At 38.5% G+C, this 24795-nt stretch overlaps 1 protein-coding gene across 1 annotated transcript; it reads right to left on the reverse strand.

Annotated features, from left to right (window-relative positions):
* Positions 1-14975: 14975 nt before the first annotated feature.
* Positions 14976-24089, reverse strand: LOC306737754 (G-protein coupled receptor 83-like; the record flags this gene model as incomplete). Its single annotated transcript, XM_079219541.1, has 4 exons — positions 14976-15687; positions 16355-16488; positions 22650-22775; positions 23655-24089. The coding sequence occupies 4 exons, from the start codon at positions 24087-24089 to the stop codon at positions 14976-14978; spliced, it is 1407 nt and encodes a 468-aa protein (XP_079075667.1).
* Between the last annotated feature and the right edge of the window lie 706 nt (positions 24090-24795).

Raw genomic sequence — 24795 nt, forward strand, 5'->3', positions numbered from 1 at the left:
TAGTTGGAATGTCTGGTGTAGAAACAAACAAATCACATCCCAATCACTGCATGCAGGTGCATCTGTGCACACTCTTGTGGCAGAGGCTCCGCCTCCGGTGAACATCAGCTTTAAAGTGCTGAGTGTAGTCCTGAGAGGTAAACAAGTGGATGTCATACTTAAACACAAAAAATATTTAATATAGAATTTGGGATTTATGTTTTATGACGTCCCTTGCCTGATAGCCCTCCACTGCCCTTGTGCTATTCTTGTTTTGAGATGTTTTTGTGATCTGTGACACGACTGCTCAAGCCTGATCCCTCTTACTTTCTTTGACTTCTCCAGTGCATTTAACACCATCCAACCACTGCTACTGTGTGAGAAGCTGCGGGTGGTGGGGTTAGACTCGCCCACCATCTCCTGGATCACTGACTACCTCACAGGTAGACCACATTTTGTCAGAATGGGCCGTGTGCTGTCTGAAACAGTGGTCAGTGATGTTGGAGCCCCACAAGGAACTGTCCTGTCTCCCTTCCTGTTCACCCTGTACACCACTGACTTCCAGTACAACACAGAGTCATGCCATCTGCAGAAGTTATCTGATGACTCTGGACTCTGGATGGACAGGAGGAGGAGTACAGGGCAGTGGTGAGTGACTTTGTGGAGTGGGCCGGTGAGAATCACCTGCTGCTGAACGTGGCCAAGACCAGAGAGATGGTGGTGGACTTCAGAAGGAAGGCGACGGCTCCGAGTTCTCTGAGTGTTCTGGAAGAGGACGAGGACATGGTGGAGGAGTACAGGTACCTGGGTGTCTCCATCGACAGCCAACTGAACTGGAAGGCCAACATCAACGCTGTCTACAAGAAGGGGAGGAACTTTATTTTAATTTTATTTTGTATATATCTTTCATCCCTGTTGCTTCTTTATGTATTTTATCTAGTGTGTTTATTTGTATCTTCAAGTTGTAAGGCGCTACTACGACAACAAATTTCCCCTTGGGGATTAATAAAGTATCTATCTATCTATCTATCTATCTATCTATCTAAAGCCCCATTTACTATGTGATTTAATTATATGATATTAGAATAGGGTGCTACATTATTGTATATGTTTTTTGTCTACAGTGGGCTCCGCCCCATTTTGTGTTGTTGAAGTGGCATTCCAACAGAACCATGTATGTCCTGATGGTCCTTTAGACCCAAAGCTAAAAATAAAGTGTTCTCTACATGAATTTAAGTGTGCGAATAGACCCTATTCTATCAATTTGAGCTTTTGATACTTCCAACACCATATTTAAGATAAAGCCGGGTGAAGCGCTGGTTATCCTGCATTTTATTATAAATATTGCCAAAGTGGACTAATGCCTTCCAGTTAAAACAATCACCGTGCTATTGTGACTCACCATTTTCCTTTTCACTTGGAAATTCTTGATTACTGTAGTTAATGTTCACTGTTAATGTAAAGGTCTCTTTTATTTATTTATCTGCCACAGTTACATCACTGTCTGCTGCTCTGTCTGTTTACTGAAGAAATATGTTCAGTTTACTTTTAGACTACCGGTCCAACGTAATTTATAAAATAAAATATAAGCAGGCATTATACTTTTTTTTTGTATACATGATTTTTCCATCATATATCTTTGACCAACATATAAACAGCAGAATGGCAACACGTCTTCCCTCGTGTTTTCCTGTCTTTCTTCCTACTTTTCTTCTACTTTCTTGGGGTTGCTTTTTTCTATTTTAAGTTATGAGTTAATTATGTTATCGCACCATCCCAAAGTTTGTTTGTCATGACTACGGGAAATTGCCTATCGAGCTCCCTAATATGATATATAATAATGGTGGAGTTTTGAAAATATATCTGTTATATGAGACTTATTGTACTTATTGAAACAGAAACATATATCTGTTTTACAGTAGACCAGAATTGCTTTATCAAGGCAACTACTTAAGTATCTTATTTTCTTGTTGCAGTACATCAGGCAAGAATTTGTGAAATGGGTAATTGATGGTTTGGCTGAAATACCAGAAAAGGCTAACGCAATTATTTTTCCCAGCTACCTTGTACAATTTTAAGTGTGCCTTCACCCCTTAACTGAAGAACATACTTTTTTGGGGCAAAAGATATGACTTATCACAGAACTACATTTAGATTGTGGAAGTCCCCATGGAATATAGTGAGTTATAATATTGTACTTTCAGCAGATGGTTTCTTTTTAATGTTTTGTATCTTACAATGGCGCACTCAAAGTGCAATTGTTTGGGGTAAGAGGTTTGAAATTGTGGCATGTCTTATAAGACACAGCACGTATTATGTGGGCAGTACAGAAGACTGAACTGGAAACCGTTTATGTTGTCATTTTTAATCTGTACAAGTAAAGATTGAGCAGATCCATAATGTGTTACATTGGTGGTTCAATATAAACGTGTAGAAAAGCACAATGCTGTAAAGGGTCGTATCTGGACCAAAGTGAAACACACACGACTCCAGGGACCTTTTATTAGAATGTCAGAATGAAACAGCAGGAAGAGCACAGAAGAGTCAGGATCGGAAAGGCGGTTCTAGTGGGTTAAACAGGGACATGCAGGGTCGGCAACAGGAAATCAGTCCGTGAATGAGTGCTGGAGAGTTTGACATGAAAAACCGAAAAACAATCTGGCAAGGTGCATCTGGGAGGCAGGAACAGCTGGTCAGCTGTGATCAGCGGCCAGTCGCCGCAGTCATCAGAAACCGACGTCGCTTCACGTGACGCTTCAGAGGAAAAGACGTCTCATGTCTCTTAAAACATACTTCCTCGCGTCTTCTCTCCCTGCTTCGTTTCCTTGCGTCTCTCCATGTATTCCTAGTGGGAGGGACTAAGACGCAAGGAAAAGATGCAAGTGAGGGAAACGGGGATGCAATTTAGAGACTTGGGATGTACCCCATGTCATGTTAATGTTGTGCAATGATTGGTTAGGTTTAAGCAACAAAAGGTTGGAAAGAAAGTCATGATTTATGTAAGAACTATAACAGCCGTAACAATGTAACGAAATAAATAACCGGCCTCAGCAGTCTTTTTACGTAATTTTATGCAAAACAGAGAACCTTATCATTTTTGATTTGTTTTTTGATTTTCTCACCCCGTAAATAAAAACGCAAAAGGCAAGCGAAAATTAATATATTATTTAATCTCAAAAGATGAATACATTATTTAATCTAAAAAAATGTATACATTATTTAATCTAAAAAAATGAGTAAATGATTTAATCTCAAAAAAATAATTACATTACTTAATCTCAAAAGATTAAGTTATTTATCAAAAACTACAGAAACTGTTGGGTACCTTTGTTTCCAAGTAATGCATGATGTATCCACATATATCTTTTAAATGTCTCTCTCTTTGTCTTTCCCATCGCTAGGAAACTTTAGAGGTTCTTCAGCTATTGATTATCATACTGTTTCCAAAAATGGACAATACAATATTTTGCCTGTGGGAAGGTTTTTACATTTTGAATTTGATGGCTTATCAGGAAAGAAAGAGAGCCAAGATACAAAGATGTGGGCACAGAGCAGTAGAGTAAAATAAACCATATTAAGGTCTGTAGGTCCTTTTACCCAGAAGTTTTGGGTACTGTCTTCTTGATTGTTATCATTAAATCGGTGTAAAAGTGTAGAAGTGATATATATGACATTGCGATAAATCAATCAGATACCAACAGTCGAACATTGTGCAACAGGGAAAACACTTTGGGAGATATCAATATTTGAATTGCTGCACAAAGCAAGTCTTTTGTTTGCAGATAATTCCTTTAATTATATAAATAATAGCTATTCTAAGACTGGACATGTTCTTTGTGGAAATACATTAAATCAAGAAAGTGACCATTTCCTAATCCTTTGCAGAGTTGTAAAGACGGTTTTGTTGTCAACAGAAACACTTAAATTTCTCACAGGTTAAATGGGAATTATGGACCGGTTGATTTGTGTGTTATAACCCGCCCCAACCCCCCTACTGGGTTATTATGCCCACTCCAGTCCAGTGCAATATTCAATTATGTAATGCAAGAGGATGCGAGACTGGAGAAGAGATAATAGTGTTTAATTTAAAAATTGGCTAAATATGTAAATTAACCTTTGCTCATATTCAATTAGTTTGTTTCACGGAATTTAGATATTGTGGTTGATTGTTGTTGAATCTGAAAAAAAGAAGAATGTATCTTTACAATAAAATTCAGTTTAGCAGCTCTTTAGCAGTGTGCAATAAAAAAGTAAAAGTAAATAATAACAGTTAGTAAAAAGTTAAAGTAAATAAGTTGTACTAAATAAAGGCTGCCTATGTACTAAATAAAGATTGCCTATGTCTCCACGTATGTACTGTACTTAGGATCTTCTGTTGGCTGCCTCTTTGTGCTACAGTTTGTTGCACTATTATATGCTGTCACATACATAATGAGAATGGGAACTCAAATGCAGTTCCAGGAGGGGAAAACCAAAAATAACATGAATGAACAACTCAGAAATGTGGTCAGACGAGACATGATTAAATCTGACAAGTAAACAACAAAAACACAGTAGCTGTATCCCCAAGGTCCATATTCCAAGAAAAAAGCAGTATGTCAAGCACCTCGGCCGCCTCATTTTCACAGTTTCTCTAAATGCAGCAGAGAAATGCAACCTTCTTTTACTTAAATGTTGAGCCCACAACTGCTTCTTTTGCAGCCTTTGATATTCCAAAAATATTCTGGTCACACTTTACAATAAAGTACACAAAATTAGGAAATAAGTGAGGAGATACTCAGCAACAACCCTTAATTGATGATGAATAAACAGTTATATGACATACCAAACATTTAAAAAAAAGAGCATTTAACATTGAAACCATGGTTCACCTCATTTAGTTAAATCAGTTTTTTCTTCAGAGTGTTCATGGTGCACAACAAGGACTAACAACTAAAAGCCAAGCAATGGATTACGTGGATGATATCAAATAGACAAAGTGTCATTTTTAAAATGCTTGAATACAAAAAGTATAGAGTTTTTAATATCAAAGGGTACCATGATTTAAAAACAGTTTGGGAATTGCTGGATAATGGTCCAAAGAGGGTTTATTTTAGCCCAAACCATAATGTTTTCCTAAACCTAACCTATAGCCCTAAACCTTTATAAGATTTCTGGCAGAATGAACTCACATGACCTATCAGGCTGACTTGTATTGTTTCCGGTTTGTAAATTCTTCTTGTATTCTGTTTACTGGCGGATTACAGCCATGCGTAGCCTACATCACCAACCTCTGACCATCATGACCATGTTGTAAATAACAATCTGTGAGAAGCTGCGGGTGGTGGGGGTAGACTCGTCCACCATCTCCTGGATCACTGACTACCTCACAGGTAGACCACATTTTGTCAGAATGGGCCGTGTGCTGTCTGAAGCAGTGGTCAGTGATGTTGGAGCCCCACAAGGAACTGTCCTGTCTCCCTTCCTGTTCACCCTGTACACCACTGACTTCCAGTACAACACAGAGTCATGCCATTTGCAGAAGTTCTCTGATGACTCTGCAGTGGTCGGGTGTATTAGGGATGGACGGGAGGAGGAGTACAGGGCAGTGGTGAGTGACTTTGTGGAGTGGGCCGGTGAGAATCACCTGCTGCTGAACGTGGCTAAGATCAGAGAGATAGTGGTGGACTTCAGGAAGAAGACAACAGCTCCGAGTCCTCTGAGTGTTCTGAGAGAGGACGTGGACATAGTGGAGGAGTACAGGTACCTGGGTGTTGCCATCGACAGCCGACTGAACTGGAAGGCCAACGTCAACGCTGTGTACAAGAAGGGGATGAGTCAACTCTTTTTCCTGAGGAAGCTTCGATCCTTCAATGTGTGCAGCAAGATGCTGGAGATGTTCTACCAGTCGGTTGTGGCCAGTGCCCTGTACTTCGCTATTGTCTGCTGGGGGAGCAGCATTGGAGTCGGTGACACCAACAGACTTAACAAGCTAGTTAAGAAGGCTGGCTCCATCATCGGCTGCAAGCAGGAGTTTCTGGAGCAGGTGGCGGAGAGGAGGACGTTGAAGAAACTTTTGTCCATATTGGACAACCTGGACCACCCTCTCTACCACCTGCTGCAGGGCCAGAGGAGCACTTTCTCTCAGAGATTCCTCACGCTCCGCTGCAATAAGGACCGTTACAGGAGAACATTCCTGCCGACAGCAATACGGCTTTATAACAAGTCACCGCTTGCTAGTTCCTCTGTGGATTAATTCCATACATACTTTGCTTTTTGCACTTTCTACTGTTTATCTAATTTACTTAATTAATGAATACACTCTGCGGCTGTAAATATAAATATATTCTCCAGTTAGTTGTATTCTATTATATGTTATTGTGTATATTTAAATATATATATATATATATATATATATATATATATATATGTATATGACTTTATTTTAATTTGTATATATCTTTCATCCCTGTTGCTTCTTTATATATTTGATCTTTTATCTTGTGTGTTTGTATCTTCAATTGTAAGGCGCTACTGATGACGACAAAAGAATTTCCCCTTGGGGATTAATAAAGTATATATTCATTCATTCATTCATTATTCAATCACAAACATAAACTATTCTATAAACTTGTTTGCAGTTTCTTTTGTGCAGCTGTTAATTACTGCACTGCCTGCCACAATCGTTAACCCATTAAAGTGGATAACAAGAGAGTTTTATCTTGTATTGACACTTTGACTTGACAAGCATTTTTTCCAATAATGTCTCTTTCTGCTCTCCACTTAACGGTGACCTTCTGTAGATAATAACATACCCTATTCCTGGAAGAAAATGGCATTATTTGGTTATTATTTTTAATAGCCTCAGCATTGTATCTTGCAGTTATGAAACAACATAATGTTCCTCTAACTACAAGCACTACACACATTACCAACCTTTAAAACTCACTGAAAACTCTGAAGGGACTAAAACATTCATCTCAGGGACAAAGCAGGAGGACTGAAATTAAAATGTCTCCTTGATCTAAAATAAACACAAAATCTAAAGGACAAAAATAAATTGCCGCCTGCTGACTTGTGGATGCAGAAGAGGTCAACAAGAAATATGCAACAACATTTTACTGATTAGCGATGGCTTTTTTGTGACAGTATAAGAGCAATACACTATGCCGGGTTTTGCCGTTCAAAAACTACCCTATAATATCTGACGTTTCGCACCACTGTGAACACAGCTTACTGTTCCTGCAACTGACTTTCATCTCTATCATCATAATGAGAGTCTACCCTGTGCAGCACGCATTTATCCAGATTCAATATAGTCATATTTCTACAGCATATTCTAACACCGGCTGCCTTTTCATCTTGCATAATTTACTAAAACCACATACGTGGTGAGCTACGTGCATTAACGTTGATGTGGCAAAATAAAACGCAGTTAATGATGATTATTAGTGATATATTTACTAATCTGAGTGTTAAATTGATAATACGTTATCTGTTCTTCAGTTTGTTCTAGCTCAGTGCAGGAGACTCTTAAGATTAGACGTCAGACATGATCAGTGGTTCAACTCTAGTCTGGTAAAGTCGGAAAGAGATTCACAGATTCGGACTTCCCGGATCAATAACTCTTTCGCTAAACGGTGTTAAAACACAAACAATACCTCTCTGTAATCGTAGTGATGAAGACAACAAGCTCCAACCTTCATTTTACAAAAACGGGTCGTTCTCCGAGCTGCACGGATAACGCTGGTCTTTTTAAACTGTATTACTGTGACCGTATTGAATATTAATTGCAATTAAATATTAATAAAAAATCATAGAAAACATATTTCTTCAAAAGAACAACTGTAGTGCAACAAGGGGGAGCCCAATGATGTATGACATGATTGTTGTCTTTTTAAACTGTATTACTGTGACCGTATTGAATATTAATTGCAATTAAATATTAATAAATATTAATAAAAAATCATAGAAAACATATTTCTTCAAAAGAACAACTGTAGTGCAACAAGGGGGAGCCCAATGATGTATGACATGATTGGTGTCTTTTTAAACTGTATTACTGTGACCGTATTGAATATTAATTGCAATTAAATATTAATAAATATTAATAAAAAATCATAGAAAACATATTTCATCAAAAGAACAACTGCAGTGCAACAAGGGGGAGCCCAATGATGTATGACTTGATTTTTGTCTTTTTAAACTGTATTACTGTGACGCTATAGCATATTAATATTAATTAAATATGAAAAATAATTCATAAAAAATCAAAGAAATCATATTTCTTCAAAAGGACAACTGTAGTACAACAAGGGGGAGCCCAATGATGTAGGACATGATTTTCGTCTTTTTAAACTGTATTACTGAGACGCTATTGCATATTAATTGCAATTAAATATTAATAAATATTAATAAAAAATCATAGAAAACGTATTTCATCAAAAGAACAACTGCAGTGCAACAAGGGGGAGCCCAATGATGTATGACATGATTTTTGTCTTTTAAAACTGTATTACTGTGACGCTATAGCATATTAATATTAATTAAATATAAAAAATAATTCATAAAAATCTAAGAAATTATATTTCTTCAAAAGGACAACTGTAGTACAACAAGGGGGCGCCCAATGATGTAGGAAATTATGTTTGTCTTTTTAAACTGTATTACTGTGACCCTATTGAATATGAATATTAATTAAATATTAATAGAATTCATATTTCTTCAAAATAACAACTGTAATACACCAAGGGGAAGCCCATTGGTATATGAAATTATTTTGGTAATGCTACAATTCATAATAGTGAAGTCGGCGATTATTTTTTTAGTATGTATTTTCTGCATTGCACTTTGCAGACGGTCCCTGCGCCCCTGTGCGCACTCGTCTCACGTTATCCGTACAGCTCGGAGAACGACCCGTTTTTGTAAAATGAAGGTTGTAGCTTGATGTCTGCATCACTATGATTACAGAGAGGTATTGTTTGTGTTTTAACACCGTTTAGCGAAAGAGTTATTGATCCGGGAAGTCCGAATCTCTGAATCTCTTTCCAACTTTACCGGACTTTCAACTCTTGATGGGAATCGTCTGTCCACTCTTTTATGTCGACAGTTAACAAGTGATATCTTCGTCATGAAGATGAATAACTTTTCCTGATAATGCTGTCAAAATCCTAAATGAATGCTGCAGCAAGCCGCTCATCGTAGTGTTTCAAAAGACACACTAACTCCTGTGTATAGTTATTCAGTGTGTCCTTATAGTAACACAATGAGAGTTAAGTAATGTTTAATCTGGATGAACGCTGCTGCACAGGGTAGACTATCGTTATGATGATAGATGAAAGTCCGTTGTCTTTAATATAAAACATTAGCGATATGGAACAGCACAGTGTTGTATCACCCATTAATCTGTGAGGATCATATTTCCACAGCTGACCGTCATCTCTTCGCGGTGTTTCAGTATATTTCTCTGACAGCTGTGTATGAATGCATAGACAGGCATCAACTTGACACCACATATATATATATATATATATATATATATATATATATATATATATATATATATATATATATATATATATATATATATATAATACACATATATGTATATAGTACACATATATGACGGACAACAGCGTTTTGTAATAGTCCGGATTTATTGACGTGAGTGTTTTGAATAGGCAAAGGCACGTAGCACCAACTTTCACTTTCATTTTTGTCCTCACTACGTGTCCTCGGCGTCTCAAGGACAGCCTCGCGGCCAGCCTCGCGGCCGGGTAGTGAAGTGTACAGCAAACTGATCTGTTTATATTCTCAGAGGAACATCTGCCTCACGCAAAAATAATAAACCATTTAATTCAAAACCAGTTCATCCCACACAGCAGACGGCGTCGCAGGGACAGTAAGCTGTGTTCACAATGGTGCGAAACGTCAGATATTATAGTGTCGTTTTTGAAAGGCACAATCTGGCATAGTTTATTGCTCTTATACTGTCATTCATGTCAAGTATGGTCTAAAACAGCTTGCTAAACACTGTTTAAAGTCACTGGCGTCAATTTAGTTTACTGACAATCCCGTGAATATGCTGTATGAAGGTATAGTGAGTCATATTGTTCACGGTACCCACGGTACATGAATGCAACGTGGTTGAGGCTGGTTCTCAGCCTTCATTGTTAAGATGTCACTCATGAGACCACGCCCCTGCAGTTGAAACCACGCCCCCATGCCAGATCCAGGCCAAAAGTCTGAATTTGAAAAAAAACGATCTGAATCTGAAAAAAAGTTTTGAACTTGAAAAAATATTTGAACCCGAAAAAAAGAGATTTGAAACTGTAAAATTAAAGAGTGAAAGTTGAAAATATAAAATCTGTTACTGAAAACTGAAAAAAAAAAATATTTTTCAAAGTTCAATATCAAAACTTGATTTTTCAGGTTCAAATCTTATTTTCAAATGAACAATACATATGTACTGGATTTATCTCCATAAAAGTGTTGTTGAGGTATTTTTTAAGCTACATGTTGTCCGTAGTACTTATTGTAGCCACCAGGGACTCGTGAGTAGGGCAGGTGTAACCAATTATTGAATTTAACTCTTGTCTGGGTCTTTCTCATAGTTGTCTTTGGATCTGTGTTTGGAGTCAGATGTGTTTAATTGTTGAACAGTTGCTAACTTGGTATTTGTAGGTCTGTTTTAATGAGATTTGTATTTATCTGAACACACAATGCTAAATGTTCTTATTTAGAAACTCTGTCAGATGCTATTCATAAAACTAATTCCTAAACTCAATTCCCTTTCCACTACATCTTTCTCTCACACACTAACACACACACACACACACACACACACACACACACACACACACACACACACACACACACACACACACACACACACACACACACACACACACATCTGTACATGTGCCTAAAAGGAATGCAAAAGATACAATTTCTTGTTATAGTTCAAATCAAAATAACATTAGTGTGCTATAGTACAGAAAAAACACAGCTGTTAACATGAGTTATAAAGTAAACTCAGTTACCACTTCCAATGGTTGATTGATCACAACTCAATGATGGAGAAACAATTGGCTTTCTTAAGCTCCCGAATGAGCAATAGTATTCACAACATTAATCAAATTATCATCGAAAATTTGGTAGTGTAATAGTTTATTTTGTCTAAATTTGATTTGTACATGTATAATAAATACATGTTTAATGTGTACATTACAATGCATAAGAGGGATATGATCATTAATAAGGGATATTATGAAGAATGTGATTGTATGCATAAGAAGGTCACTGTATGTTTTTTTTTATTACTGTATAATGATTCAGGTGTGAATGGATTTTAGAAATGTTACTGCAGTGATTATGATAGTGTGACTGTTGCTGTAAAGACTACTTGTTTCATTATGTTGATCAGGAGGCGGAGTGAGACATTAAGACACCGGAAGTAGAAATAGGTGCGCGGACTGTTTTGTGGCGGAATCTACCTTTTTTAGGGAGAGAAGAAAAATATCTCCGGACCAACGGACACACAGGGACTGAGTAAAGGTGTTGAATGAGAGAAGATCGAACCAATGGGAGGCGAATGTGAAAATAAAGTGTGACAATTGTGTCCTTCTGCAAGTTTTTTTTTTTTTCATGCTTGCAAAGCTATCAAAAGGAGTCGTGGCATTTTCATAATGGCCATTTATAAGTGTAGGTCAGTGCTTGCTAAATCAAATGAGGGCTGACTCATGGCGAGAGCACAGTGTGCTTCTGTCCCATCATCCCTCCTTTATATGCAACTCCTGGTTAAGTGGTGTTTTGTAACTGGCATTCTGTTAACACAGCTGGTCAGAATGACATTTATCAGCTCAAAAACTCTGCCTAGTATATGGTATAGCATTCACTTCTCCTTATGCTCTTACATGAAAGGTTTTATAAGTTTGAAGCAGATTTTCAGGTTGACTGAGTTTCAGTAATTCACCTGCATTGTAAAGTAAGAGCAGTTTAACAGTGTTTTTTTCTGTACTTGAATTAAAACCAAGGAAAACCTGTGTTTACTGTTTTTTGTTAAGTGTGTTAGCATGCTAACATATAGTTAACCAGTAGAGCTGAAGCTAAAAAGGAATTTCAATAGTTTTGTTGGTGTATTGTGAAGTGAAAATGTCACCTGTTGATGTTGCTAGATGGAAAGTCAAGGGGTCACCAGAGCTATTACATTATCTGGGGGGAATGTATCTTTCACAATTGCATGACACTTCATTCAGTAGTAAATATAGTAATTTTAAAAGAAATGACAACCTCATGTTGGTATTGAAAAAAAACTCTCAAGGGTCATGAGGTCAGTATGACTCATTTTCTAATTGCTCTGAATATGTATTCAAAATTCATAAACGTTGTTGGACAAAGGGAAGAGGAAAGATAGTTTTGGAGTCCTGTGTTCATATTGGTCTCTTTGCTGCTTTGACCCATCGGATTACAGAGCTCTCTCCCTCCATCCAGGAAAATACCTGTCTGCTACCTGTTAGTCCCACAGGTCGCTTGTCTGGAGCATCACACTTTCTTTGCTGTCACTCAGACTTACTGCCCCTGGACACAAATGAATACCATCAATAGACAAATATGCCTTGTGCTATGAAATAGGGAAACATTTCTCCCCATTATTATTCTGTATGTACTGTGTTTTGTGTTTGTTGCTCTGCTTTTTCTTATCCAGAAATATATACAGCAGCTGTATGTCTCATGAAATCTGGTGGAATAAAACAGTCAAGTAAACTTTATTTATAGTCCGATATCACATATCACAAATTTGCCTAAGGGGGCTTTACAAGCTGTGCATTTTATGACACCCTATGTACATTGACACTTGCTTCGGTTGAGGAAAGACACTTGAGAAAAGGACATACATATTATATCTTTTATGCCCATTCTTCATTGTCTTTGAAGGTATGTTAAGGTTGAAATGTGCTTTCTTCCCAACATCATATAGTATGTTAAGAATCTAAGGAGTTGTTATAGTTCAATCAGTGCCTTTTTATATTTCCAGAAAAAAAGTAATAGAAGTCTGAACAATTAAACCCAATGCATCAAGTTTAGTTGTTTTAATTTGACATATTTTATCACAAGATAGGGGTGTCATGGTGTGAAACATTTAGCAGCGACTGCAAAATAACAACAATAAAAACACACACAAAATAACACAATGTTATTCACATTCCTGAACAATTAAACGATAATTGTGGAAATATATATATTAGTAGAGACATAAAGTTGCTATTTTGGCATATTGATTATTTCCTCTGTTGCCCACAAGCCAACCAACAAACCAAAATAAAGCAATTGCTTCAGAAGTACACATTTTAGCAGTTTCTTTTACATAACACATGGAGGTAAAGAAGAGTATTTTAACATAGAATATCTTTTGTTCATAAGAAACATACAATATATTTTCTACATCTTACACTGCCATTAATGATTTTTTTTTTTGCGTGAATGTGTAAATGTTAGGCAGGATTGTTTCGTTAATAAATCTAAATTCATTATTTTTGCTGATTGTCATGATACAATGTCATATTATACCAGAACATATGTCTTGTTTAATGCTTGATTAACGCACATTTCTACAATTTGGTTCAGCTACAAAGAATGTGTTGAATGTGCTGATATGATTTTTGGAAAAATAATCAGGTAAATGTTGCAGTTCCCTTTTACTCCAGATGTTCGGAAAAGGATCTGCAGTACATGTATGGTTGTCTTTTCAGACGTCTGGGTTGAACATTTTATTGGACATCACGTTCTCTCAGATTCATAATGTGATGTGGTGAAACAGTACCTATCTTGAAAAAGGAAAAAAAAATTGACCAATTAAATGTCTCCATGGTTTTGAAAATAAGAATGTAGCAGTCAGCAGAAAAAGACACATAATAAGATGACCAGCTCAGATACACACTTCCACTTTTCTTCCTTTCATTGGCAAACAAACAAATGACATATACAAAAGGTGTCAACATGACTTAGACCTGCGAAGGCATGAAAAGGTGAAATATGCAACAGTTGGAGAGCTGGCACAAAAGTACAGGTCATTCAGTTATGTGATGCGCCGTTGTATTCAATCTTTGAATTTAAGTTTAAGCGAGTGTTGCTGTCGTTTTACACATACATGTTAATTAACAATGAAACAAAAAGACTGTAGTCCTTTTTGTCATGTACCTGAGGTACATTGCCTTCCAAATAATAATAATAAATAGCATTCAAAGTAGCACAGTGGACCATTTGCAGCCTATCAAAAGGTCAGAGCATATGTTACATATTCCAGGCAAATGATACATGATGATACATTTTCAATATGAACTAAAAAACTAACCCCACTTAAACAATGTTAAATGAACTGTGAGCATGCTCTATATTTATATTTATTTATTTATTTTGCATCATCTAGTGGTGTTTATGTATCTACATTTTCTCTTAGGATTGTCAACTCTATCCCCAAGTACTTTTAAAGCAAATACAAGACTAAACAGATTACGATGAGGAAGATGAACCATGTAGACAGCTGCAATATTTTTGGGGTATATTTTCTTTCTTAAACCTGCTGGGTAAACGTGAATCAAAGAGAAACATAAAACCAGTATGAGCTGTAGGATGGATTGAAAGTGGCCTGTGAATATGATTATATTCCCAACATGTATTGGTCCACTGAGATTCGGTCCTTGTAGGCAGCCAAAGTTTTGAAGGCCAATACGTTATGAGCAGTTGTCTTATTACAATGTCACAAAGTGATACATTCATTTTTCATTCATTCATAACATTCTTTAAAACCACAGGGAAATAATTTCATGATTGAAGTGTCTTGCTGACTCTTCAGTTTAAAGCCATCACCATGTCCTCTCTGCTCCCATTAACATTATGTGTAGACACGGCGATTCAGCTCTGAGATTTCCTGTCATTTTGGGACATGACGAAATCATACAATAGGATTAAGAATCTCAAATACCATAATCCCATTCTACTGCGGCAGTTGTTTCCAGTCAGCTCACAGCCACGATAGGCTCCACTGAGAGGATGTCAATTTTCCCTGTGATGACCTGCCTGGCCGTGAAGAGCACATGTGCATCTTTAAGGTTGTGGGATTGACTGGAGGAGGTGTGACTCTGCTGCGAGGAGGCATGGCCCGTGTGGGACAAACCATGTCTTGGCCTCGACGACGCGTGGTTTTCGGGCCAGGCAGTCCTGTGACAAGGAGCGGCTACAGGGAGGAGCTCTGGCTCCAACCCGACCACCGCCCTTCGTTTCCACCTGCACATGTCAAAGACGAGCCTAAGCTCCTTGCGGAAGGCGGGATTCAGACAGCAGTAGATAAAAGGGTTGTAGCAGGTCGAGCTCATAGCCAGCCAGTGAAAGCAGAAGTACAGGGCGTTAGAGGAGTGGATGGCCTGGCTGGACAGCAGCACCACGTAGCAGTTGAGGGGGAACCAGCAGACGGCAAACACCCCGACCACCAGCAGCAACATGGCCAATGTCCGCCGCCGCTTTCTTCTGTGGGCGGCGTGTTGAGCTGTTGTGGTGTCACCGATGGTGTTGTGGCGCCACAGCCGGCAGGCCACTGTGGTGTAGGCGGCGGAGATGATGAGGAGTGGCAGCATGTAAAGTAATATGAAGGTCAGGAGGTCAATATACTGCCAGTAGACATCTGATGGCTCTGGGAAGTCTGGGACACAAAAACTGCGCTCCTTTTCCTGACTGGTGAGGAGCGTTAAAGCACAGAGGAAGCAAGAATGACAGATTAGTGAACAGGATGAGAGAGTGTAGGCCTGCATCGAACAATTATCTGTATTATTAACTATACTTTTGTTCATTGTTTTGGCAATAAATGGATGAAAACTGTGAAATTGCTTATTCAAATAGCTTTATTTGATTAACAGTCACAAAACCCTCTGATTATTTCCTGATGGTCCATGAATTAATTAATGTAATCAAGTGTCGCTAATCTGACATACTTTGCATATTCATATATCGATACAATATACATTTTTGCCTTGTATTTTTGGGAGAATTTCTTCTCTGTCAAAGTCCTTACATTTACTGTTCTGATGTCACCTTGTTATGTTTACATTGAAGTGACAAAGCTATAGCATTAGTAGTAGTAATTATGACTCTTGGGAGCAAAGGAGGGATGGCATTGTTTGAGAGCAACATAGTCCACAGAGGGAGGATATCAGTGTTGATGGATGTGTCAACAATATGTTGGACTTTCACACAGGAGTCAACAGACATTGAACCTCGACAGGCTTTCACTCAGATGCTTCACTTGCTTTACATTCGTCCTCTATTGCAAAACGTAGTTTTTTTTTATTACACTTCCTTACGATCTTTCCTTATTGAAATGTTTGAGTGCGTATCATTGTACCTGTATGTAAAAGTCAGGAGTTTTTGGTAAATTGCATGAGGGAGGGAGAAGCAGCTGGCCATGATCCATATAACAGCGACCCAAACACCACCTTGTGTCGGGGACATGCGAGGTCTCAAAGGGTGCAAAATCACCTGAAACAAAATCCCCACACAGAGATCAAAGTCAGTGCAAACACATACACACACACACACACACACACACACACACACACACACACACACACACACACACACACACACACACACACACACACACACACACACACACCACTGCATATATGGATGAATTGCATAATCTGTCCACATCTGTGCAAGCTACTCATCTGGGGGTTGAAATAAAATATCAGCACCAGTTTCTGTTCCTCTGTGAACCATTGCACATCCTGAAAAATCTCAATTCTGATAGTACATCCACAAAGGAATAGTATCACAGGAGCTCAGGCCAATTTGTGAAGCAGAGTGTTAACACAAAAGTGATATTTACGAAAAGCATTTTTCCAGTCCACTAGAAGACTGCATACTGTTTTATAGTTCACCAAACCCTTGTTCTTTTTGTTGACACTGTTATGCTGAGGTTCTGTTACATTAAATTAAATATAAAAAAACAAGTCACATTCAGAGAGAAATATTGTTATTTTTACACTACATTTATTTGACAGTTATAGCTTGACCTACTAGTTAATTTTTCTATAATAACAAGCAACCCCCACTGACCAAGCTGCTGGATTTGATGAGTTTCGGGTGAGAATGTGTTGATGGCTGGAATGAGACTCACTTTAGCACTTCGCTTTTCTCGCTCTCCTACTCACTCCCTCTCACGGACACAAAAAATATGGTAAATGGTCTTGCATTTATATAGCACCTTTCTAGTCGCCGGACCACTCAAAGTGTCAAGTTACATGCCAAGTTACATGCCAACATTTACCCATTCACTCACACATTCATACATTGATGGCAGAGGCTATCATACAAGGTGCCATGCCACCTGCTCATCGGGATTTAAACGGGTGCTCCTTCACACACACTCGCACACAAATGGCACAGCCTTTGGGAGCAATTCGGGGTTCAGTCTTTTGTCAAAGGACACTTCAATATGTCGACTGGAGGAGCCACAGCCGCTGAGTCAGCTGCTTCACAGGCTTATAAAGCAAAGAAACCCCTCAGAAGCTTGTTTAAAGGGGCAAGAACATCCTCTTCCTCTCTGCCCCACCAAGAGAGCAGATTTAAACAGAGTTGCCTGTGTATTTGCAGTTTGTTGATGCCGACAGTGAATCAGATTCCCTGCAGTGATGGAGGGACCAGCAGGACATAGTTACATGCCATTGAGCATCTCCCAAGCCAGAAGACATTCGTAGGCGCTATTCTAGAGCCTGTGATGTGACTGCTGTTATCTGCAGAATGGTTCGTCACATGGCAGCCTGGACCGCTGTCTCTGTGGTTCACGAAATACAATATTTTTTGACCAAGTTTTAGTTGACCTGCTGTCACAAATATGCATAAAACATGCAGTTTAATAAAACATGTTTTTTCTCAAGGTTTATTGTTGCATTCACTTTCTTCTCAGTCAACTATGTTTTCATTGAGTGTATTGTTTAGCTTGAATTCAATAGATGTAAGCTGCAGCATGTACGCCTACATCATGCATACATACTGCATACATACAAGCATGCTTATTTATTTTCATTTAACATCTGTCAACAGCTTATGTGTGCAATTGCATGGTTTAAATAATAATAAGTTTTGTTTAATTTAACCTGGTTGGGATTTCACCCTTTTTTCATGCAAGTTTTAAATTGTTGCTACAAAAAACACTAATAAATATAAAAAGACATACAGTTTGTCGCAGGGGCAAGTATAATCAGACTAAAGTGATTGTGTGCATCAAAGCGTTAAATTGAAAATGTATTAAGTGCTTTAGGGGAGATTTAAAAACATCCAAATATATGTATTGCAATTTATCCGATACAAATATTGCAATATTATTCAAAGGCTTGAATTCAACTTAGCATCACAACTTGTAATGGAGAACAGTAGACCTTATGCGCTCTAAGCCCCCAGCGCCGCATTTTCGGACAAAAACACGAATTATCTCCGCAACCACATGGTTGTTTAGCTTCATTTAAATTGCTACAATACCGTAACCCTTGTGAGAAGAGACCTATGAAATAACCGTTTAGTTTAAGTACTTACGTAAACTTGCCGGGGCCGTAACGTTTCACTAAATCCTACATAAGTAACCCTTCGGGCTTGTGGGAGTCTAACAGAGCAATCAAAATCCTTATAAACCAATTAGTACCTGTAAAGTTACAAAACGGCCCGATTTTTTTCTTTTTCCGTTGGATGTTTATGAGTCCTGACGCCTTCCTGATCCGCCCGCGTTTCTAAAACCGCATCATCCAGCACATGTGGAAGCTGCTGAACATTTCAGTACCCAGCATGCCTGAATCGGACAATGTTTTGCCAAAAAATAAGTAATTTTTCCATTTTTGAAGCGCACAACATGTTTTTTTGTCTGAATCTTGCTCATATCACGTTGGATGTTCATAGTTATGATAAAAATATGGTATAAAGGTGTTTTTTTTTGTTGAAAATATACATTTTATTCCCAAAAAGATTCATATAAAATAATAATAATACTAATTTGGGGTTCACACGACTACTGGAACATGGGGGGAAAGAGGTGCAGACCCCCAGTCTGCGATCCAGTGACATCTTTTGGAATCTGTACAGCAAAGACTAAAATATAGCAGAGGAGGGTCACATGCTGGACTAATAGGGCAGAAAGAGAGAATGTACTTTCATTGCTATTGGAATGTGATAGTTGCCACATGTAGCCCTGTCTACAAATATCATTTAGACATCAGGATGTAAATAGTTTTATAAAACATTAAGTTAAAAGTAGATAATTATAGAAATAATTGGTGAGTTATCTTTACAGTGCAAAAGTTAGAGTTTATGCAAATGAGCATAGTTTGCGTGATGTGTACATGATTCAGCATGTGCTTTCAAACAGCTTAACTTGTTTTACAGAGTATCTGTCAATCTTAGTTTTTCTGTGTGTTAATTGGGTTGTCCTGAGAACAGCCAATCCAATCTACGTCTCAGGTAGAGGGGTGGGACTTAAGGGGATTTAGAGGTATCGTGTGATGGTGGACGGCAGAAGCAAATGACCACCGTTGAGTGAATTGTTGTATGAGAACATAATGTTCATAACTTAATGGCTGACGACCAGTTATCCCATGGTTTGCACTTATGTGATCTACCCAAGGAGACGGGCGTTTGTGACTGAGAGGAAGGATCGGGAAAACTCTTGTGGACCACTATCAGAGCTGTTTCCCGCATGTACTGCTGTAGACTGTTGCTGCTGTTTCTTCTGCGCTCTGCTGCGGACCATCACCCCGCTTTCCTCACCTCCCCCCTCCTAATACTCCTTGGATTTGAGAGTAATAACAAACTGCGCACGTGCCCTTTTTTTTAATGCTTGTGTGGACAAGTGAAGCGACCATTAACGTTTTAGGCCTCTACGCTCCCAAGCTACGACTTAGGCCTGCAACAGGGGTTTTGTTATTTTGTGTGTGTGTGCGTGTGTGTGTGTGTGTGTGTGTGTGTGTGTGTGTGAGAGAGAGAGTGTGGGTTTAACATGTTTAAAGATGCTAGTAATTCATTTGGGTTTTGTTGATATTTTGTAGTATCTTTGTTGATATTGTCATTTATAAGAGATCTATCTGCATGTCATTTTTGTTTGTTGCCTATACTACTATAATAAATACCATACTGTGTTTTAAGGCAGTTGATGTTATTTTGGGTGTGTTATAGTTCCAGAACTGTTTACGAAGGGGTAAAATATAAGTTCAACACCAGATAAAAGGACTAAATAAGAGGCACATACCTTTTATTTGACTATTTAAATTCGATTGGAGGCACCGCCAGTTAATTCAGTTTTCATAATTAGAGAGTAACGGTTGTCGGCAACATAATATTAATTCATAAAAAACAGGTAATAGCGCCATCATATTTAAAACTACCCAGGACCCCGCCCATAGTACTCCAACACCGAGCCGATTCAGATAATATTATATGCCTACATGGGACGGGTGTTACACACACATCTACATTTAAGGCACAGACTTGCCCCTTGTCCCTTACCTTTAACTGACTGTAAATATAGCCAGAATGCTGTAGACTTGACATTCACAGATACAACCACATCTCTGATCTCATGGGAAGACTGAAATATTCACTTGAAATCATTATTCTCCATCTCAACAATGTCGCTCCCTTTGAATTCAGTAGCATGGACAGCGTCACTGGGAGCACACTGTAGCCGTGTCTTGCAGGATGTGAATCTAAACTGTGTATTCAGAGTATTCTATATACCTGCATACTAAAAAAAGAATGAAAACATATCTCAGCAAGATGTTCTTGGATATTTTCCAGGAAGAAGAAGAAGAAGAAGAAGAAGAAGAAGAAGAAGAAGAAGAAGAAGAAGAAGAAGAAGAAGAAGAAGAAGAAGAAGAAGAAGAAAAATGTCAGTTTCTTCACTCTTGCGAAACAATGCAGTTTGATGCTTGTATTAAAATACTATTGTTTTTATCAGCATGGCATTAGTACTTATTAGACTGCCACATACTGGTGTTTGAGATGCCAATCATTGATTATATTTGATTGAAATGTTTAAGTTTATTGGAAATTACACAAGCTTGTTAAATACCTACAGTAGATTTGAGAACATTTTGGGCCAAATATATTTTGTAGATTTGGTAGGCTTTTTACGACTGATGTATGTGGCATTGACACATTATGGGTTGGCATTGTATTTGTTTTCACTGTCTATGCCTAATATACTGTAGTTCACTATATCCAGTTTTTGCCATTTTATTTGAGTTTTTTAACTCTTTTTTGTTTTAATTCTTTGAACCACATAATTGCAAACTGGCTCAAGGAGAGTGAGAACGACTCCCTTGCAATATAAATAGTTCAACAATGTCCTTTAATTAAACTAAACAAACTAAATGAACAAGAGAAACCATCAGCAATGTATGGATGTGTGAGTTATCTGCACTGGAAGTTAAGTGTTGCAAAACAATTCTCTACACAATTAATGACGTTCTTCTACACAAATTACCGAAATAGAGTTTAACATTTTTGTCAAATCTTATTTTGTATGCCAACGTGGACCAGAAGTCCTTAAAGTACAACTCTGTGACAACTGAGCAAAGCTCCAGAACAGCTAAATGGACTTTAAGATGAGATTGTCTTGTCGTCAGCATTTTCCAAAGTCAAAAATGTAAAAAAAATGTAGTGTTCATAACATATGCACTACTTGCTTAGGAAAAATACCACAATACATAAAAAAACAACACCTGCGGGTCTGGAATCCCTAGGGTTGTACAAAATGTATTATACTATTCTGTATTCGGTAGTACAGAAAGTATTCTGTACTACCCCATGAAGGCTTATCATGTGGAGTGTGTTTTGTTGATAGATTTTTGGCGTTGGGAGTTCACTGTGCAAACTCTGCTTTGCTCTGATTCATATAAGGAAACGTCAATGAACAATTTCAGACACAGCTGTAAAACCAGATCACTCCCCTGAACATGTTACCAGGCATCTCTGCCGTAAACATTTTGCTATGGTGAGAGGAGTAGAGGAGGGGGAGCTGGTCGGTCTCACAATTTCACCATTACCTTCAGATACAGCGAGACAACTCAAGTTGTAGCTGCAGAAATACTCAATTTATGTTGCACATTTATCAAAACGGTCAGAGGTTGGAGCTGCAGCAGCTGCTGTGACACACAGCTCAGAGGGGATCAGGATACTTAAAATATAGTATATGCTTGTTCTTGTTCTTGTTTTTGTTCTAACTTTGTTCTTTTGTGAAACCACTTAGGAAATTTTTATATTTTTATTTTTAATTTTTTTTTTATTGTAAAATCCTAATCTGAAAAGGAACTCGCAACTAACACTGTCAGATAAATGTAGTGAAGTAAAAAGTAACGTTCAAGTAAAGTAAATGTACCTCAAAGTCTACTTAAGCAGAGTATATAATCTTACTCACTTTCCACCAATGCTGAGCATCAAATTGGACTTTATGGCAAGCTAAAAACTCATTTTATCAAGCCTTGTAATACTTTTTTATTAACAGAATATAGAGCCCACCTTACAGCTAAAACATTCACCTTCATGACATAACTTCACTTTATAGTTATCTGCACATCACACAAAGGTATCAAGCTTTGATGCTTTTCAGGGACTGAAGAGCGCCACTGCTTCATGTCCTGCTGTAGACAAACCTGCCGACGGTCCAGTGCGATGGCGGTGAGGGTGAGCGTAGAGACGTGCAGGGAGCAGTACTGTACAAAGCGGCTGATGTGACACATTGTCCTCCCAAACATCCAGGTGCTGTTCACAAACCGGACCTGAGGGAACACACCCACAATAGTTCATGCATACATTACCAGCCTCATCAATCCATCAATATCTTAACTGACACTGCTAAAGTCAGTTCCTGTGATGATTGACTAAGTCACTGAAACATTCATGAAGCTGTGCCTGATTCGTATATAGGCTGGGAATCTGATGTCAAAGTGTCTGTTTCAAAGCAAATTATAAACCCAGAACCCAGAATCTCTCTCTCTCACACACACACACACACACACACACACACACACACACACACACACACACACACACACACACACACAGTTGAGTTCACATGACATTTGTGGACATGACATTGATTTACATTCATTTACTGGAGATCTACCCAAACCACTACTCGCCTAATCCTAAATCCTAACCCTTACACCTTAAACCAAGTCTTCACCTTGAAATGTAACGATTTACCTCAGGGGGACCTGCATTTTGTCCCTTTATAAAGATGACAATGTCACTGTGTAAAGAGATGTCTGTCCCCGTAAGACGGGTAAAAACCCCACACACACTGCATGTATGGCTACAGTGGTGGAAAGTATAAATGGATTTACTCAAGTACTGTAAGTGCAATTTTGAAGTACTTGTACTTAATTTAAGTATTTCCTTTTCAGTACTTTACATATTTATTGATGTGAATCCATTTGTATATGTGTAAAGATATGTTGAATGCTTGTAACAAAACATGATTACACTGGAGTAGCCTATACTGCCACTTTTACCAAAGTAGAAGGTCTGAATATTTCTTCATGTCTTTGCTTCGTAAAGACACAAGGAGCCTAGCAGACTGTTTTGGGCTGTGCTATTGGCTATTCTCATCCGTGCGTATAGTTCCCAACCCTATTCAAGGTGAAAGGTGCTCCTACCAGGGTAAATGGCGTATTGAGGACAGTGATGAAGATATCGGCCACAGCGAGGTTCATAATAAACAAGCTGGTGGCGGACAGGGTGCGCTTGTTTTTGATCACCACATGGCACACGAGAGTGTTCCCGAACAAGGAGATCACAATGATAAGAGAGTAAGCGGCCACCAGCAGCGCCTTGACTCCGCCGTCCTGCGACTCCCCGTCGCGCCGCTTCTTGCTGGCCAGAGAGCGCCAGTCCTCCAGCATCCCCTCGTCAAAGTCCATGAGGAAAAATCCAGAAGTCCGGTTGCTCAACTGCCTCGAAACGTTAAGTAAATGCGCCGTGTCGGAAAATATCCCCTCTCCCAGGAGTGAGGAGTCGTTGAGACTGTGTCCCGCTGCTGCAGGGCTGCCCATCCAGAGGACCACGCATAACCAAGCGCACACGGCTCTCATTTGAGCACTTTTTCTCTTTTGAATTTAATCTAAAAGCTGCAAGTCTGCTGCGTCCCCAAAGTCCCTGTGGAGAGGCTGAAGCGTGAGCAACAGTTGTGTGATGGACTCAGCGGCGCGATTGCTGTTTTTAAACCTTTCTTTAAGAGAGAGAGAGAGAGAGAGAGAGAGAGAGAGAGAGAGAGAGAGAGAGAGAGAGAGAGAGAGAGAGAGAGAAAGAGAGAGAGAGAGAGAGCTTTTATTTGCATGAACGTTTAAAAAAACATTTGGCCAGTGCATCAAAGTTGCTAAGAGATATTGGACATTACACAAACAATATAGTAACAGTGTAAATATCACAACATGGATCAAATACGGTGGATAACATGGTAAAATATATATATATATATATATATATATATATATATATATATATATATATATATATATATATATAGTGTTCGTGCGTGTGTGTTTGCGTGCACATGTGTCTGTGCGTGTTGAGATGATTTGTCACATTCATTTTTTTTTAAATGATGTGTCCCTCAGTTTGTGACATGCAGTCACATATTTGCAGTGAGCTGCATGCCCCTCTCTTAATGGAATCTGTTGCTTTTCACTGCCATCTAGCTTTGTTTCTGGATGTAGTGGAGAAGACGTGGCTGTCTCTGCCTCACCTGCAAGGGATTCTTTCCTTTGTTACCAGGACACCTTGTGTTGTCATTTCTCC

The sequence above is a fragment of the Taurulus bubalis genome, assembly GCF_910589615.1.
Source record: "Taurulus bubalis genome assembly, chromosome: 6".
NCBI lineage: Eukaryota > Metazoa > Chordata > Actinopteri > Perciformes > Cottidae > Taurulus > Taurulus bubalis.